At 36.2% G+C, this 16,918-nt stretch overlaps 1 protein-coding gene across 3 annotated transcripts in view; it reads right to left on the reverse strand.

Moving 5' to 3' along the window:
* The window catches only part of cpne5b (copine Vb), a 117,393-nt gene that overhangs the window by 80,134 nt on the left and 20,341 nt on the right, over nt 1–16,918 (reverse strand). For 2 of the 3 annotated variants that reach the window (XM_046874562.1, XM_046874563.1), the window contains exons 2-6: nt 10,250–10,290; nt 8,831–8,877; nt 1,591–1,694; nt 909–948; nt 39–115 (exon numbers count right to left, since the gene is read on the reverse strand). In XM_046874562.1, the coding sequence (XP_046730518.1) occupies nt 39–115; nt 909–948; nt 1,591–1,694; nt 8,831–8,877; nt 10,250–10,290 (309 nt within the window). Of the gene's footprint in view, nt 1–38; nt 116–279; nt 295–908; nt 949–1,590; nt 1,695–8,830; nt 8,878–10,249; nt 10,291–16,918 lie in introns of all 3 variants that reach the window. The other variant, XM_046874560.1, reaches the window with a different exon arrangement.

The following is a 16,918-nucleotide window of genomic DNA, read 5'->3' on the forward strand; positions in this document are numbered from 1 at the left end:
CAAAATCATTTGAATGACTTTGTTGTCATCGTACTCACCCGAGGGTTTTCTCCAACCGACTTGCAGGTGAGCCGACAATCTCGCCCAGGGTGCAAAACATCTGCCCAAGAAAATCCTGGAGGAGCAGTGAGAGGGTGGAGAGAGAAATGGGAGAACAGGGTGGTGGAGATGTACATATACTGTACAGTAGATAAGATACAGGAGGACACCGAGATTTCCCCATTGCCCCACAGCTTTCCACTCTAACTACGGTAATTAAAAAAAAGGCTTGAGACGTACGTTGAACTCTGAGGGCTTCCGGGAAGGAGTGCAGGCAGCCATGTTAACAACAGAGCACAGCATGTAACAGAAAACATAAGACACAAACAAAACGGTAGCCACACCAAGGCCAAGAAGACACCATTACTGTACAACAGATGAATTTCAAATCAGGACAGTGGAAATGAGGTGCTATAGGTGGAAAGCTAGGTGACAACCAAGCATGCATCCATCAAGGGTGGAACGGAGGGAACGTGAAGGGAAATATGCAAGTCAAAATGTATCCAAATATAGACTACGCTCATCTACGATGGCTCGATTGATTACTTTTTGCTTCCACTAGTGTCTAACCAAAATTCATCTGAATTATAAACATAACGCTAAACTGTTTATAAGTGTCTATATAAATTATAGAAGGCTTGTGGATTCAAAAAGCATCAATAAGATGCATATGTGTAGATAACATCGTTAAGGACAGTACAGGAAGAAGGTGTTTTTTATTGAGAAATATTGATATGAAATAATCTTAAATGGTATTTTTTTATGTGAAATGATAATCAACATTATATTTGGATACTTAAGATTTATTTTGATTTGCATTTTTAACGCTTCATTTCACGTCTCCGCAAGTTCGGATCAGCAGTACTCACATGCTTCGAGAGGTCTGGACTTTTCGAGTCAACATCATACCTGAAATATAATATATATATATAATAAATAATACAGGGACCTGTTTAAATCATTACATTGTAATATGTGTTTTGCTCACACTGTTTTGTGAATAGTGTTTATCTTCTTTTTTTTATAGTACTTATCGAATCTCATTTGAAATATTATTGAATATGAAAAGAAGCATGGAACATTAATTTAGATAGTTTTAAATATTTGAATTGATTTGTTTCACCTCTGGATGAATTTACAATGATGTATTTTTTCTTACACAAAGACATCTGGCAGTGGGCCATAAAAAGAGACCACTATCAGTTTATTAAGGATAAGTATAAAAGGAGCGTTTAATAGGATTTCAGAGGCTTTTTAAACTCTTTTCAATGGACCTGGTGCATTTGGAGTAAAAAAAACCCAGCATACTCTGATTAACCCCTGTAAACATTAAGGTTAGCATTTTCCCTTTACATGTCAAGCTGTTAAAAGCAATGCAGTGACATTTTGTTCAAAATGTTGAATCAAATGAGTCAAATCTTGAAGTAAATTGATATAGTACATGGATAATACATTATAAAGCAGGCTCAGGAACAAATAAATTGAAGTTTGAAACTGAAGATCACGGTGCAAAAGAATTTCTTAACAAAAAATAATTGTACAAAAACTCACAAGTCAAATCGAAGGCTCTGTTTTTCTTCGAAGAAGTAGTCAAGGATGAACTTTCTGACAAAGTCCGGATTTAGAGTGTTGTCAATCACCTCAGTTCTGCCAAACTGGAGAATGAATTGAGGGCAGCAGGGTGATCAGGGTGAGGGAAACAGACAAGAAAGAAGAGAGAAAATGAGAGAGGCAGAGGTTATGATGGATGTGGAGAGAAAGCAGAGAAAACGAGAAAAACACAAACGTGAGATACTGGAGAGCAAAGTGTTAATCACAGGAAATGCTTTCTTTTCTACAATAACAAGGAGGAGTATAACCCCCTTTTTTTCCCCTTTTTCCCCCAATCTCTTCTTCCTGTGAAACTAAAGCTTGATTTGCTGAAGCAAGATTGGCCAGAGGCAGATCACAGCGCATGTGTGCCAGGGCTAATTACAGCTATGGGCCCACTCATTGAGCTCAAGAGCACAGGAGATTGGTGACAATTACACCTGCTTAATTAAGGGGCTTTTCAGCCAATACTGCCCTAAATTCCAGCAGAAAGCAGCATGGAGCATGCTACGCCATTATTTTGCCACTCTTGTCTTGGCAAACCAGACAAAATAATTGGAAAAAACCCTCCCCCCAAAGATTATCACCAAACTCATTGAAAGGTACTTAAATCTGATCTTAGATACTGAATAACTAGATATGAACACTCCAATGGTTAGTGTTCATATGTTTTTAGTTTATTTGCATAAAGTATTTAGTGTGTTCTTGATTTAAAAAAATATATATATATATATATATATATATATATATATATATATATATATATATATATATAAAGCCTTTAATAAGTTATTAGTCATGTTTTCATTTGGTCTGATTACAAAGCTTAAATGAGATATTTGAATGCTACAGTGTCTTGATTTGGCACGTTTTTACGCTGGATGTCCTTCCTAACGCAACCCTCCCCATTTATCCGGGCTTGGGACCGGCACTAAGAGTGCACTGGCTTGTGCAACCCTAATGGCTGGGGTTGGTTCCCTGACCGTAAATCGAACCCGGGCCGCAGCGGTCTTCACATGTAAAACATCTCTAAAATACAACATAAAATCAAAACTTTTTAATATTGTGCTTTCAGGTTATAAGCGTCATCTGTTTGTAATCTTTCAATAACATGCAATAAAGTATCCTTTGTTAAATGGCAGATGGGAAGAATCTGTATAATAACCAATTTCATGCCATTTTCACCTTTTCCCTTTACTCAGAGATGCTTGCATGAATACGGAGACTTTGATTGCTAAAAATTGCCATTGACTCTTTATTTAGACAATTTAATTTATTATTCATTCGTTTTTAAATAATGCATTATTCTTTAAATGACTAACAAAAAATAAACAAAAACTGACCCATTCACACTACGTGGTTGAAAGCATGTGGACGCCTGGGCCTTTACACTTATATGTGCTTCTTCCCCAAACTGTAACTTACAATACGATATCTTTGTATGCTGTTACATTACAGTTTCCCTTTAAGCATAATAATGCCCCTGTGGACAAAGTGAGATAAAAAAAAAAACATGGATTGCCAGGTTTGGAGTTTCCGAAATCAGAGACCTGATTAGAGATGAATTGGAATTTAGACTGTACTCCAGACCTTCTCACTCAACATCATTGCCTGACCTTACTAATGCTCCTGAGGCTAAATGAACACAAATCCTCACAGCCAACATGCTCATTTTAAACCATGTAGATCTGACTGAATGTTTAGATCAGAAGTGATATATTATAGCTAAAAAATTAAGAAAAACTAATTTTAGATTTTAGTTGTTATGTCAAAAGATTCACACCTTTATACAATTTTTAAAACCAACATGTTGTTCAGGACTTCAATAAGTAAAACAAATTAAACAAATGTATGTCATAAAATCAATGTTATATAAACAGGATAAAAAGTTACCAAGCTGTATAGTCAGCTTTCATGAAGCTTCTAAAAAAGTATAAGTTAAGAAAAATCTTAATTTACTCAGGTACTATTTCAATTTGACATAAAATTGCTCAAATCTTTCAGTCTTTAATATGCCTATCGGAATAAGATTTTGATGTATGTGTACATTTATCTTAATTATCATTGCAGGTACAATTTAGCTCTATAAACACATCTATTAAATGCCAAATCCAGTCTTCCTTTCTTCCAAATTTTCTCTATATAACCCTATAGCAATGTCCTGTTTATATTTATATCTACCGTGTACTTAATCACATCGAATGTATTACGCTCCTTTAATAACAATTCAATCTTTGCTTCCATTTACCATGTGTGCCCTCTATGCCTCTGACTAAACACAGTTAAATGTGTTCACTTTTAAGTAAGGCTTTGTGGCCAGTATATAACCGTAATCATACAGTATGTCATTTTTTTGACGTACCACCGTGGGCAAAAGTGCACACAAAGTTGCTAGCGGTAATTAAATAATTTAATTTACACAGTTATATGTAGGCTCTCTGCTTCTTATTGGTGAAAAAAAAAAACTAATTAGAAAATAAACAGTACTGCTGTGGCAAAAACCACAGCATGTAGAACAAGACTCTCGCTCTCTGAGCTAAAACCTGCTCTATATTAAGGCTGCCTTTATTATACTGTAATTATTGGTACAGGCTTGTAATTGCATCTTCTAATTACTCACACAAACCTACAGACCTGGAGAAATAAAGGAGCTCAAGAAAGGTTTCTAAACTAAGATTTAAAGTATCGAGGGCATTTGTGTTGATATGAACTGCCAACGTTTCACAATTTATAATATTAACTTGGCCTATGCAGGAAGTAAAATTAATTTTTTTATGTCTGCAAACAATAAAAGAACAGTGTGTATGTGTGTGTGTGTGTGTGTGTGTGTGTGTGTGTGTGTGTGTGTGTGTGTGTGTGTGTGTGTCTGTCAAAAAAATCTAATCAAATTTGTCACATACACATACATAAAGAGTACGACATTGCAGTGAATTGCTTTGTGTGTGTGTGTGTGTGTGTGTGTGTGTGTAGAGAAAAAATTGCACATTGTCGAATAAAGGGGTTTCAGGTACATGAGCTCCACAGCGGCCGACGGAGACAAAGGTAAGTGAGTGAATTAGGAGTTGATTAGGTGCCCACACACTGTGGACTAATCTAATGAGAATCGGACGTGAAGCTGCTCATCTGAGAAGCCGCTACACAAACAAATCTTTCGCCAGAAAGCTAAGCCAAGTCAGTAACCACTCTGGGTGTCCAACAAATACACACATAAGCCAGAACACAAGGCAGTCATATGGACTGGAAGCAATGTTTCTGCTCCAGAGGCCACATGAGGTTTGTGAGCATCTACCAGCTGTCCATTAGAATCCGATTCCAAAGAAACAGAATGAAACTGGTAAAATAAATTATTCGCTTTTGCTAAGTAGGACAATGAGAGTGAGCCTAATACTAACATATACTGGGTCAAGTGAGGTTGAAATATTTGGATACCATAAAACATTCAAATAAGGTATTTATAATGCACAATACATGGATTGATCCATGGAGATGGAGTCTCTTCTCTGTCTCCCATCAAATGATTTCTCCCATTTTAATCGATGAAATGGCCTGGCAAAGCTATTTATGAAAATCCTGAGGTAAACAAAGTTCCATTAAAAAACTCAGTTCCATTAGAGAAAAGCTGGGCTCATATTTATATCCAGGTTTCTATTATAGTGGATATGATTAGCATTAGATTAACAAGACTTACATTTAAATGACATTAAGGGGAAAGACAAGACTCCCCTTCATTTTGATCTTTTGATATATTACAGACAATATTTGTTTGACTACATATTAGGTTTCTTTTACAGCATCTCTGACAGTAAATATGGATATAATTCAGATAACAGGTTTTATATTCATATGATATTAGTATATATATATATATATATATATATATATATATATATATATATATATATAGAGAGAGAGAGAGAGAGAGAGAGAGAGAGAGAGAGAGAGAGAGAGAGAGAGAGAGAGAGAGAGAGAGAGTCTGTTAATGTTACTGTTATAGAAAAATTACTGATTCCTTTCTAGCAACAGAACATCCCAAACTGTTTTATAAGCAATTATTTACATAAATATGGAAAACACCTGGACTATAATCGAATGAGTGAATTGTTGTAAACTCGGATCTGAATTCCACTCATATATACTGTCAGAGAGGCTCTAGAATAGTATCTAGAATTCAGAAGCACTGCTGTAAACCTCTGTAGTTTTATTTAACCCATAAAAGTATCAAACATCATGTCTGCTTCTATTCAAATTTTTCTAGAATTTTTTAAAGCCCAGCTTCAGACACTGTAAACTGCAACTATAAACAGCATCTACAGAAGAAGCAGCAGAACGGGGCGTCAAAAGAGTCTTCCAGCGATGTGTCTTTCTCGCATTTCTGTGCTTTAGAGTCTACAGACGCTAATCTAGCTGATGCAGCCACACGTTGGCACCTGACAAGTCAGGTACTGAAAGTACTGAACCATTATAACATGTAGCTGTCCACACTTTACACCTTGCTAGACTGTTCGAACAGGAAGTCGGTCTGTTGCTCAGGAATTGCACTGACAGTTGGCAGAGTTACATGGAAGACTTCAAGATATAAACGCTCTGTTGAGGAATATTGTTAGGGAATAAGGAACAATATGAAAAAGGTCACGATCATCAGATGAACGGCTTCCCTCTATTAAATACTGTATATGGCATTGACTAATAGTAGCAGTAATCACTTATTGCCTTTCAGGTGTGTGTGTGTGTGTGTGTGTGTGTGTGTGTGTGTGTGTGTGTGAGTGAGTCACTAAACTATAACTATTTATTTGCACAAGGCTGGAAAAACCAAAAACAATAATGCAGGCAAAATGTAATGCAAAGCTGCCTTTTGTATCATAATATTTTAATGAATGTAGAAGCTTAAATCTTTAGAAATGAGTGTAATTCTCTAAGCTATGATGAGCAGCAGTAGAAATGATGACAAACAGCTCATTAAGTCAACAGTTTTCTGCTGCGATGGATTCATTTCCTTAATGAAATCTCCTCTAAGTTACATTGAATACCAGCATAGGAAAAAAAGACACCTAAATCAAACGTGCACACACACACACACACACACACACACACACACACACACACACACCCACACACACACGCACAAATGCCCTGCAGATGAACACCTTTCTATGTGTCTCTGTCTGCAAAACCTACAGGGTTTTTTTTTTTTAAAGAAAACCAGAACACACTCACCTGTCATGTCAGATCAGGACAAGGAACTCTGAAGCATTCCTTATTGTCTCTTTATACAGAGCCTTTTGTGCTCACTCTACTGTAATATTATATTTCTGGGCTTTCCTTTATAGACAGAGGAGTATACCATTTTGAGATATTACAGTGCTCCCTATTAATGATGCAATTAAATCTAATTGCTATAATCAGGAATTAAATCGGGATACTTTCTAAAATCTTTTAAATGTTAAATATTAGAATTTATTAGCAAACCTCCTTGGCAAAACAAATCTCCTGTCTATATTGTGTTGACCAGTGTTATGCTTTGTTTGCCTGAAAGCCTAAACAGATTTAAAACTATGGTGGGCTAAATAGCTGGTTATATGCCTTGTGTTTTGTGCAAGCAATCATATAAGATATACTTATATGGACAGAACTTGTGGACACCTGTGCGATTTGATCATCCCATTCCACTTTTAGTCCCCATTTGCTGTATAATAACTTCCACTCTTCTGGGAAGATGCTGAAGCAGCTACAAGATTTAAAAAGTCAGTTACTGATGTAGGGTAAGGACGCCTGGGGTGCAGTCCGAGTTCCAGTTTATCCCAAAGGTGTTCAGTAGGGTTGAGGAAGGACACTCAAGATCTGTTTTTTTGGACAGAGGCATTGCCATGCTGTCTCTTAGTTCAAGTGAACAATTGTAATGCTACCGCATCCAATAAACATCCTACATAATTGTGTTTGGGAACAAAACATATATGGCTAGAAAAGTCAAGTGTCCCAATATTTTTGTCCCTGTAGTGTATATGGATCCCTGCCTGTTCCTGATTCTGAAACGATAATCTGTCATTCACCCAGTAAAAGTTCTAGCCATTGTGTGTAGTGCAGCAGAAGGTGGTGATTCAAAACAACTGACGTTCAGAATGTTCAAACAAACATACAAGGGAAAGCTTTCGCTTGATTACACAGGCTTAATTTAGGGTGCATGTTGCAAGTGAAAAGAAAAATGTCATGGTAATGTTCAAGTATGTGAATAAAAGAAAATGTGCCTTTTTTTTTTCAATGGATTATTCATAGCTAAGAACCAAGCTGCTCTATTCAGCTCTATGAAACGAGTTAACAAAAATGAGGTGGAAATGCGGTTGGAAGGTTGATAAAAAAATATTTGCATTCATGAAGCTGATATCACTGAGGCCCCTCAGAAAAAAAAACAAAAAAACACAGAAGTTCTGGCAAGAGTATTCTGAAAGATGGCATTTCTTGTTAGAAATTTCTACATTATTATTCAAGCTGCTGAGCTGCTGCTGAATGGTGTGGTGCTGCTATACAGACATGCTACAATGTTATCTAAAACAGTGATATAGAATGGATAATCTATCTATCACAGAGCCCAGGGGTATCTGGGGTACTGGTATTGTTGGGAGGCACAAACTTATCATTTGAGGGGAAATCGGGTTATCATTTAAGGGAAAGAAAATGCTGGAGCATACTGCAAAAATGCAATATTCAGAACAGGGAAGAGTTATTATCAGCAGGCAGGCACACAATCAAATTGGAAAGAAGTCTGACTTGCTCATCCATACAGCAATGGAATGAGGATGGAAATCGTCTTTCATATGCTATATTAGAAGCAGTAAATAATGCTATGGGCACAAGCGGCGAAAGTGAGAGTGTGTCGCTTGTTACTGAAGAATTGCTCTAGAGAATTTTGACACTACAGTGTGTGTGTGTGTATATATATATATATATATATATATATATATATATATATATATATATATATATATATATATATATACACACACTCACACACACACACACACACACACACACACACACACACACACACACACACACACCACATGTTGATCACTTGCTAAGATGTGCTGAGCTAAAAGCCTTCAGCTCTTCAAAGACAAGTTTCATGCTTGAAAGTAGGCTTGTGGGTGTATGTGTGAGGACAACATTTGCTTTGTTGTGTTGTATTTTTGCTTTTATGTCTATTTACCTCTCTCCACTGCTTCGTCTCAACTCCTTGTGTATACAGGACGCACACTATGGCAAAAGAGAAAGTTAATTTAATTAGTAATGAAAACATCTGAACATCTGCACATACATCTCCAATTTCACATCAGCTGTGGCTTGTCAGTAAACTTCATACAGCCTCTCTCACATGCACACACACAAACCCGCACACACACACACACTTTTCTGAAGCATCTGTGTGGTGTAACATTAGACGCTGACAGACTGGAGAGTGCCGACAGCCCACGCCAGTCTCTCCCTGAGCATTTCAGTCTTCAAAGAATCTCTTTGGTGTTACGTTCCTTATAGTTTAAATTCCTCACAGTTGGGTAAAAAAAATAAAATAAAAATAAGCAATTTACGCCAATTACATTCTGTATAATCTGGCAGTGTCTTGAGAATATCAGACATACCAACTGGTGATTTGACCAACCAAATGATCTGAATGCTTGTTAAAAAATATTTAACATATTCCTGACATGAATAATACATTCAAGTGTTTTTCTCCTTACAATTATGCAAAAACAAGAATTAAATAGCTAGATTTTTTATGTGAACTCTCCGAATTCTTAGCATTGCCAATAATATGCTATTGTTGGCTAACTTGCTACTATTTTATTATGTTTTTAATTGCACAATATAAAACCTAGTCAAGCATTGGCTTGTTAGGGTCTACACTCATGTTTCTCAGTCTGGTAACAACATATTTGCTAATTATTTCTTCCAAATGGCCAGAAAGCTCTTAAGAATTTGATCTGATTGACAGCAATAAGTGTGAGTGAAATACAGAGAACTAAATGAACTCAATGCTGCCATAGGAACCTGTTTATGGAGATGACACATAAAAGCATACCTGATTGGCACTGCAATTTGGATATACCATTAGCATATTTTAAAAAAGTGACCCTATTTTTTGCCCATTCTTAACACATAATTAAAGTTTGTTGATCCGAAATTTCAACTTTGGCTTCAATTTTAAACTATTCACTAATTTTTAACTTTCATTAATAATAATAACCACCATGTCACCTCAGCGGCTCAGTAAATTTCACTATAAGCCCTGGATAATTCATAAGATTTATTACATAATGCGCTTCAAGATACATTAATTAGCTATGATTTTAAGGGTAATGTATCTACATTTACAGAATTTTCCATGAAAACTTATCTAATTTTTTGAACCAAGCAGTTGATCATTAAGAGCCTTGCTCAAGGGCTCAGCAATAGCAGCTTATTTGTGCTGGGACTTAAACTCATGACCTTTTAATCAGAATTCCAAATGTTTAACCACTTAGCAAGTCACTTGCATCTACATGTGGTAAGAAACATATCCAAGTCCACATGTCATAAATCGAGGCTTCACTAAAAGAAATAAAAAAACCACACAAAAAGCAGCACTCACTTGGGTCTGATTTGGAGAATGTGTCTTTGTCTAGAAGATTCCTGGAGGGAGGAGACAAAAAGAAAATATTGTTTAAATATGACAAAGAAAGATGAGCCTTTGCTTGTATTTGGCATTTGAGGGATTATTGAATTGAGTCTGTTGACAAATAGCAGCTTTATTGCAGTGCTCTGCAGATAGCGATTAAGTGTCAGAAAACTTTGCACCTTTGAACAGTGATGCAATTCCTAACAAAATGGTATGGGTACAGGAATATAAAACATTTCTTTCAAAAAAATCCAAGTCAGTATAATTTGAGTATTTTGAAGCCAGAAGGCAGTCAATTATCAGGTAACTTGCACTTTGACATCAAATATATATGAGTGTGTAAACTCGCTTTTTTATAAGCTTGTAAAAACAAAAGTAAATTGTTACACACCAGAGTAGAAATATGAGTCCATTTATAAAAACAATATTGTCGAAGCAACGCACTCACTGAATACAAATGCTGAAGTAACAGAATGATGATCAGGTAGACAGTGTTATCAGATTATAACAGCTCATCAATTCTAGACAAAGAAATGAAAACCTTATATATGAAAATATCCGTTTTATGAAACAATAAATCTGACAGGAAAACAATGTCTTTGTATCTGATGGTACACTAAATCAGTTAAATTCATAAAAAAGATGCAATAAACATGTTTGTATTGCTATGCCTTTAGCAGCTTGGGATGCTGCTTTTAAATTCTGCTCGCTCAGGTATTTTTGCGTGTATCTGCTTCTAACAACTTGTTGGATTTCTCCAAAGTATAAACAAGCTACAAGCCTCAAAGGTGTGAATAAAAGTAAAAACTTCTGGCTTGTAAGGTTTTTTGTTGTGAGTAAGAAGGTTAATGCAAGTGCAGAATTCCTTTAATAAACAGAGTAAATAATGGGAGGGCCAGTGAGTGTGTACAAACAAGGAAGAAAATAGCGCAGATACCAACATTGCAGTAGGTGTGTCCTCTGGTAATCTGGAGGGGAACTGTCCATGGTGGCCATGAAACTATGATTTACATATTTTATGACTCAGTTTAATAATCCTACTATGAAGATATATCACATAAATGAATATTAGACACTAGTTTTTTTTTTATTATTACACAGAATTACAAAATAATGGGCACATATTTGATAAACAAAATCCCTCTGAAAATGTACCTTTATAGAATGGCAAGTTCAATGTTTAATATACTGTACACCAGATTCACAATTGGAAAGGATTTGATTTAGGTGACTCACTGCAATAAACCCTAAACCCCAATATTGATTTTCCACCCATGCTTTTCACTCCTGCTGGTGTGCTCGAGGGAACATGAGAGTTCTGTATTGCCCCGAGCTACAAAACTGTCAAGGCATCCCAACATCTAAATTAGAGGTGACATATCTATTATAGTGGCACAATCGCTCACCCACTCACAATCAAGAGCTGAATAGCAAGTCATCAGAAGAAACCATAGGCATTCAGTGTCAGTAACAAAGCACCTGTGATTACATGCTCTCTTCTACCTGTTTGTCATTTCTTCAGCATCTCCCTCGAAGGATTATGGCACACACCTGCTTTCTCTAATGATATATTTTTTTTCCCATGGCAATAATTACGCCTGAGATATAAAATTACAGAGAATGGTGCTGACAGGGAAGATCCTGAAGAAAAGGGCAACGGATTTATTGAGAATCTTGTTTTTATCTCACATATACAGTAAATCACCATTTCAATCATCTCTAAAACTAACTGACTCGTGCTCATGCTTGACCTTTTTCAAGCAAACCCTTGAAAGCATGAAAACTCCGATATCATCGGTCACTGGCTTTGTTTTTCAGAACAGTCATGTATGATGAAACCAGTATGTGTCATAAAAATGTGCATTTGGAGACTTACTGTTTACTAATGAAATCAATTTTCATATGATCATTCTGTTTTTAAAGCTAGAAGGGTCATATTCTTAAATCTTTACTAGAAAAATTTACATTTCCCTGATTGCTAAAGATCAAACATAGTTGTTAAATTACCTTTAAACTTTTTTAAATGTTCATAACATTTTCATGTATGATCTTGATCTTTATCTGTTTTAAGCTCCAAATATGTGTATTTGTCTTCAGATTGGGTGTAGCCTAAACGTAAAGGGTTTTTTTGACAGTTCCTCAACCTCAGCTACATCATAGCTGTTCATAACAGTTCATAACTGGTCTCAACAAGTGTTGTGTGCAGGACTATTAATCCTGCTTGTGCAATTATTAATTATTGTCTTTACCTAATAAAGTACACTGTTTATTTCGCAAAGTATGATTAAACTATTATCCTAAATAAAAACCACAGTGGCTTTGATCAAGCAGTCAGTGAAAGCTGTAAATGGATCATGCAATGCTGCACGTTCATGCTAATGAATGTGGTCTTTGTTCGTCCCACAATTAGGTAGTGTGCATCCTAAATGTATCTGTATTTGTATCCATTTAGAACACATTATCTGTTCATTCTGGATAATGTATTCATGTTTGGTTACATCCCCAGTGTACATCAGCAGCCAACCGGGAACATTAGCAACCAGGTGTAGAAGATTACACTCATGTGTTATACATTTTGTTTGGTGAGATTCATTTCAGTTATTCAACTGTTCTTCAATAGACAAAGATTCAGGTTACATTTGTTGCTGCTTGTTTAGCAAATAAAATCTTTTAACTCCTAGCATAATTATGAAGTAAACAAAGAATGCAGTTGCCTGTAAATTGACAGGTAAATGGCACTTATCTGGATTAATGAATAAATGTTTTCGGTCGGCACAATCTATCAAGCTAATGTTAATGCTTCGGTAAATGAATTGGGTAATGCAGGGGGAAAAAATCAGTTAATCAAGAATAAATGCACGAATGTGACGGCTCTCACTATGTGACTGTGAAACTAAAGTTCCAACAAAACAAAGGTGGCAAATTTTGAGTGCCACTGAAACACTGAAACATAATCTGGCCATTATCAATTACGTTACCATTGTCAAGATAACAAGTTCGGTCATTAAACCCATTCAGACTTGCAGTCGAGCACACGCCGAAGAAAAAGTATTGAAAATCAAGGCGCCTTGTCCTGAAATGAGGATCTGCTACTGTCTTCTAAAAGGTAGCAAGTGAAGGGTTAGGACATAAATGAGAAGAGGACTCCAGGAGTCTTAATTACAGCCAATAAGGATTTTAAAATGGAGCTGGAGCTTGGAATAAACATAATATTCCTGAAGGGAAATCCCAGCTCCTGCTGTTGCTCTTCCTCCAACTCCAGTTACACCCTTTTTAAATCCAGACTTAGAAACGCTCCGATGGCCCAATTAGAAAGCGGTGCCCTTGAGCCACACAGCATGGAGGTCAGCAGACAAGTGATTAATGGTTGGCCTGAAATTGTTTACATGGGAAAAACCCCAAAATAGGAATGCAATGGTATTGCCTACCATTTGTAATAATACTTCTTATTTTCAAGAGTAAAGCTTATAAAAAGCTTTAGCTCATGCAAAATCTTTGCTGCATCCCACAAAGTCCCACTCCGATTACAAACATCTTTTTTTGCATTGCCAATCGCCTTATTGAAATAAAATGGCATTGTAGAATTTGCTACTGATTTGGGCTGCAATTTGCTAATACTAAGACTATTTAACAAGAAGAACAATCATCCAATTTCCTTCCAACCATGTTTACCATGTTTTATATTTAAAACTAGCTCAAAACTAGTTTTATATGAAAGAAAATCAAACCCTATTATATACACTAAAAACTCTACCACTGGCAAATATATTGGCCAGATTTAACTCCATGCTAGCCAAAGGCTTTTATTCCAAAAAGTCAGATATTAACTATTTTTAAAGAATTTACTCAGATGTCACATATACTGTAAGAAAAAATAACTAAAATGACTATTTACTTAAAATTAGCATCAACTGCTAGGCAAGCTTCACGATATCTTCTTTTTCGGTAATCAAAAGGCATCACACGTTGGAGCTGTCAGAATACTTACAAAGAGCATACTTACAGAATACATACTCAAATTGATACTTCCAATTATCCAAAAAGCTCTCAATTTCGACAGATTGATGAATACCTTAAGAGCCTGTTCATATGAAAGAATTACACAAAAATGGTGAATCCAAACCAGTTTGAACACTTAGAAACAGATCCAGATCGATTATCAGCTAGATTTAATCATGAAAGGCTTTTATTTTTAGAATATTTTGTACTGACAAAAAAACAGCAATTTTTTTTATTTTTAATTGTATTAACTTCTTAATTTATTACAAACCCTTTAATTATTAGTACAGTATTATTAATGGAACAATAAAAAAATAAAATAAATTGCAAGGGCGGACTTGGCTGTAATGCTGTACTACTTGCTATTTTTATATAGATAGTGTGATTATATTATGTAAGTATAAGATATGATTATTCATGTTGGACATAGAGTAATTCATGTTCAATAGAAATCTTTGGAACAATAATAGTCTTTCAAATATGTGAATTTGGAAGTTGCTGGTGGTGTGCAGTGTTTTCTTAAAGTTTTTACTCTAAATCCCAAAATTGGAAGGTGCAAACAAGAAGATGAGTTGATTATAACAGAAACAAATAAATTCCATGTGTATAGAGACAACCTTCTGCTGCATATGCCACTTCATATTCCAAGAACTGTCTTGTGGGATCTAAATGGTGCATGGGGGAGAGGGAAATTGTTAGATGAGCAAAAAACATAAGCAAAAATTATCCAGGATTTTGTAAAGGATGTGTGAAATATATGTATTGTGAATGGAGAAAGTCCAGAGAGGAAGCCAGGAGGGGAAGGTGGAACATGAGTTCTTTGTTGGTGCAGACAGCTTACAGTGCTTCACCTGCCAGGACTTCTCATTGCATATCCACGCTTTTTCTCCAATATTTATTTCCAATATTTGTGTTCATTAATTTACAGAAACAATAAGGTCTACAGAATGGCTCAATGCAAAAAAAAAAAACATGCCATGTCAACGAATTTGGAATGCTCATGATGCCGTGGACATCAGAGGCCAAGAGGAATCCAAGAGACATATAATTAGGCTTGCTCTCTGGGTGACAGGGATGACATTACTTTCTCTCCCCTGTCAGTCTAAGTGACACTAGCCAATCGTGGGTGTGTGTATGAGAAGTAAGGTAGTTAGCACTCCTCTAAGTCTCTTTACCTGTCTTGTGACATAGCATCAGAAGATTAAAAAGAAGATGTGGTGACAGGCTTCACATGTCTCTCGGGTCTTCAGCCTCTATGGATTTTTGCTGTTGTGCGAAAGAGGAATGATAGCTAGTGGGTGAGAAATGGACAAAGTGGAAGAAAATAAGCAAAGGGCAAAAGCTATGATAACAAGCAAAAGTAGTACTTGTTCCTTTTCATCCTTTAAAGAGACACTGAAAAGTTTTAAAATATCATTCGTCCATCTTTTTTTCTTATCCATCTCGTGTCTGCCGTCAAAATCTCTGTTATTGACTCACTCGACTCTGACCTCTGGAACACAGCACACGGCTCTCCATGAATCAGGGCTAGCATTTGTGTGTGTGTGTGTGTGTGTGTGTGTGTGTGTGTGTGTGTGTGTGTGTGTGTGTATCTGACAATTGAACAAAGCTGCAAAGAAAGGGAAACGATGAAGCATCAACTGTTCAATAAACTCTTCTTCTTTTTTTTTATAAGAGTTAACATGAACAACAGAACTGAATTGTGTTACATAAAAAAATGAAGGTATGTCATGAAACACATTTGTTCCCCAGGGTACAATACAAATATATCATCAGATGTACTTATGCAGTCCTTTAGGGTTAATTATTTATCATGATAAAGTTTTTTGACTATTTATTATAAGAAGCACAGAAGCGATACTTCCTGGGATACCAGTGTATTAGCAAGTATTTATACCTTAAACGATTGTTAAGCTCCTGTATTTTATACAGGTCTAAATTATTGACTTATCTGTCAGGGCTTGGATGGTGCTATCAGCTATGGAAATTGCTGCAGGCAAAAAAAGATCTCAAGCCAAACCGAGCCAACTGACTTTCTAGAGGTAAAAATGAACAATGTTTTAATGTGACAGGGTGCAGAGGAGACCCTGTGGGGGGGAAGAGCTGTGAGATGAGTCCCGTGTTCATGTGGAAGCCTCGCACTGTTCCAATCTGGACAACAGCTGCACAACCATGTCCTTTATCATACTTTTGCCCTATTGATTTCAATGATTCCTCTTAATGAATTCACCACTCCATCATGCACAGTGCTTTTGTCACGGACAAATGAAATCCCAGAACATCTGCAAAGCTACATCTGCATTGTCCATTATTCCAGCAAACAAAAAAAAACCTCTGGCTGACTAAACATTTTTTTTTTTTTTTTGGAAAACAGATGCATTTATTGTCTTGCCATTTTGACAGGTTTGAGAGAAAGAGGCCAGAGCCTGCTGCTGTTTTAATTAAACTGATGTCCCCACACATCCTATTAGCTACACATCTGTGTGTGTGTGTGTGTGTGTGTGTGTGTGTGTGTGTGTGTGTGTGTGTGTGTGTGTGTGTTTGTGTGTATGATACTGACTGTGAGAATTCAAACAAAATGCTGTAGAGAACGCTCTGTATTGTCTCTGTGACACTCATTTGGTTTCACAGCTTTGTTTCCAC

The sequence above is a fragment of the Silurus meridionalis genome, chromosome 19, assembly GCF_014805685.1.
Source record: "Silurus meridionalis isolate SWU-2019-XX chromosome 19, ASM1480568v1, whole genome shotgun sequence".
In the NCBI taxonomy this organism is placed as follows: Eukaryota; Metazoa; Chordata; class Actinopteri; order Siluriformes; family Siluridae; genus Silurus; species Silurus meridionalis.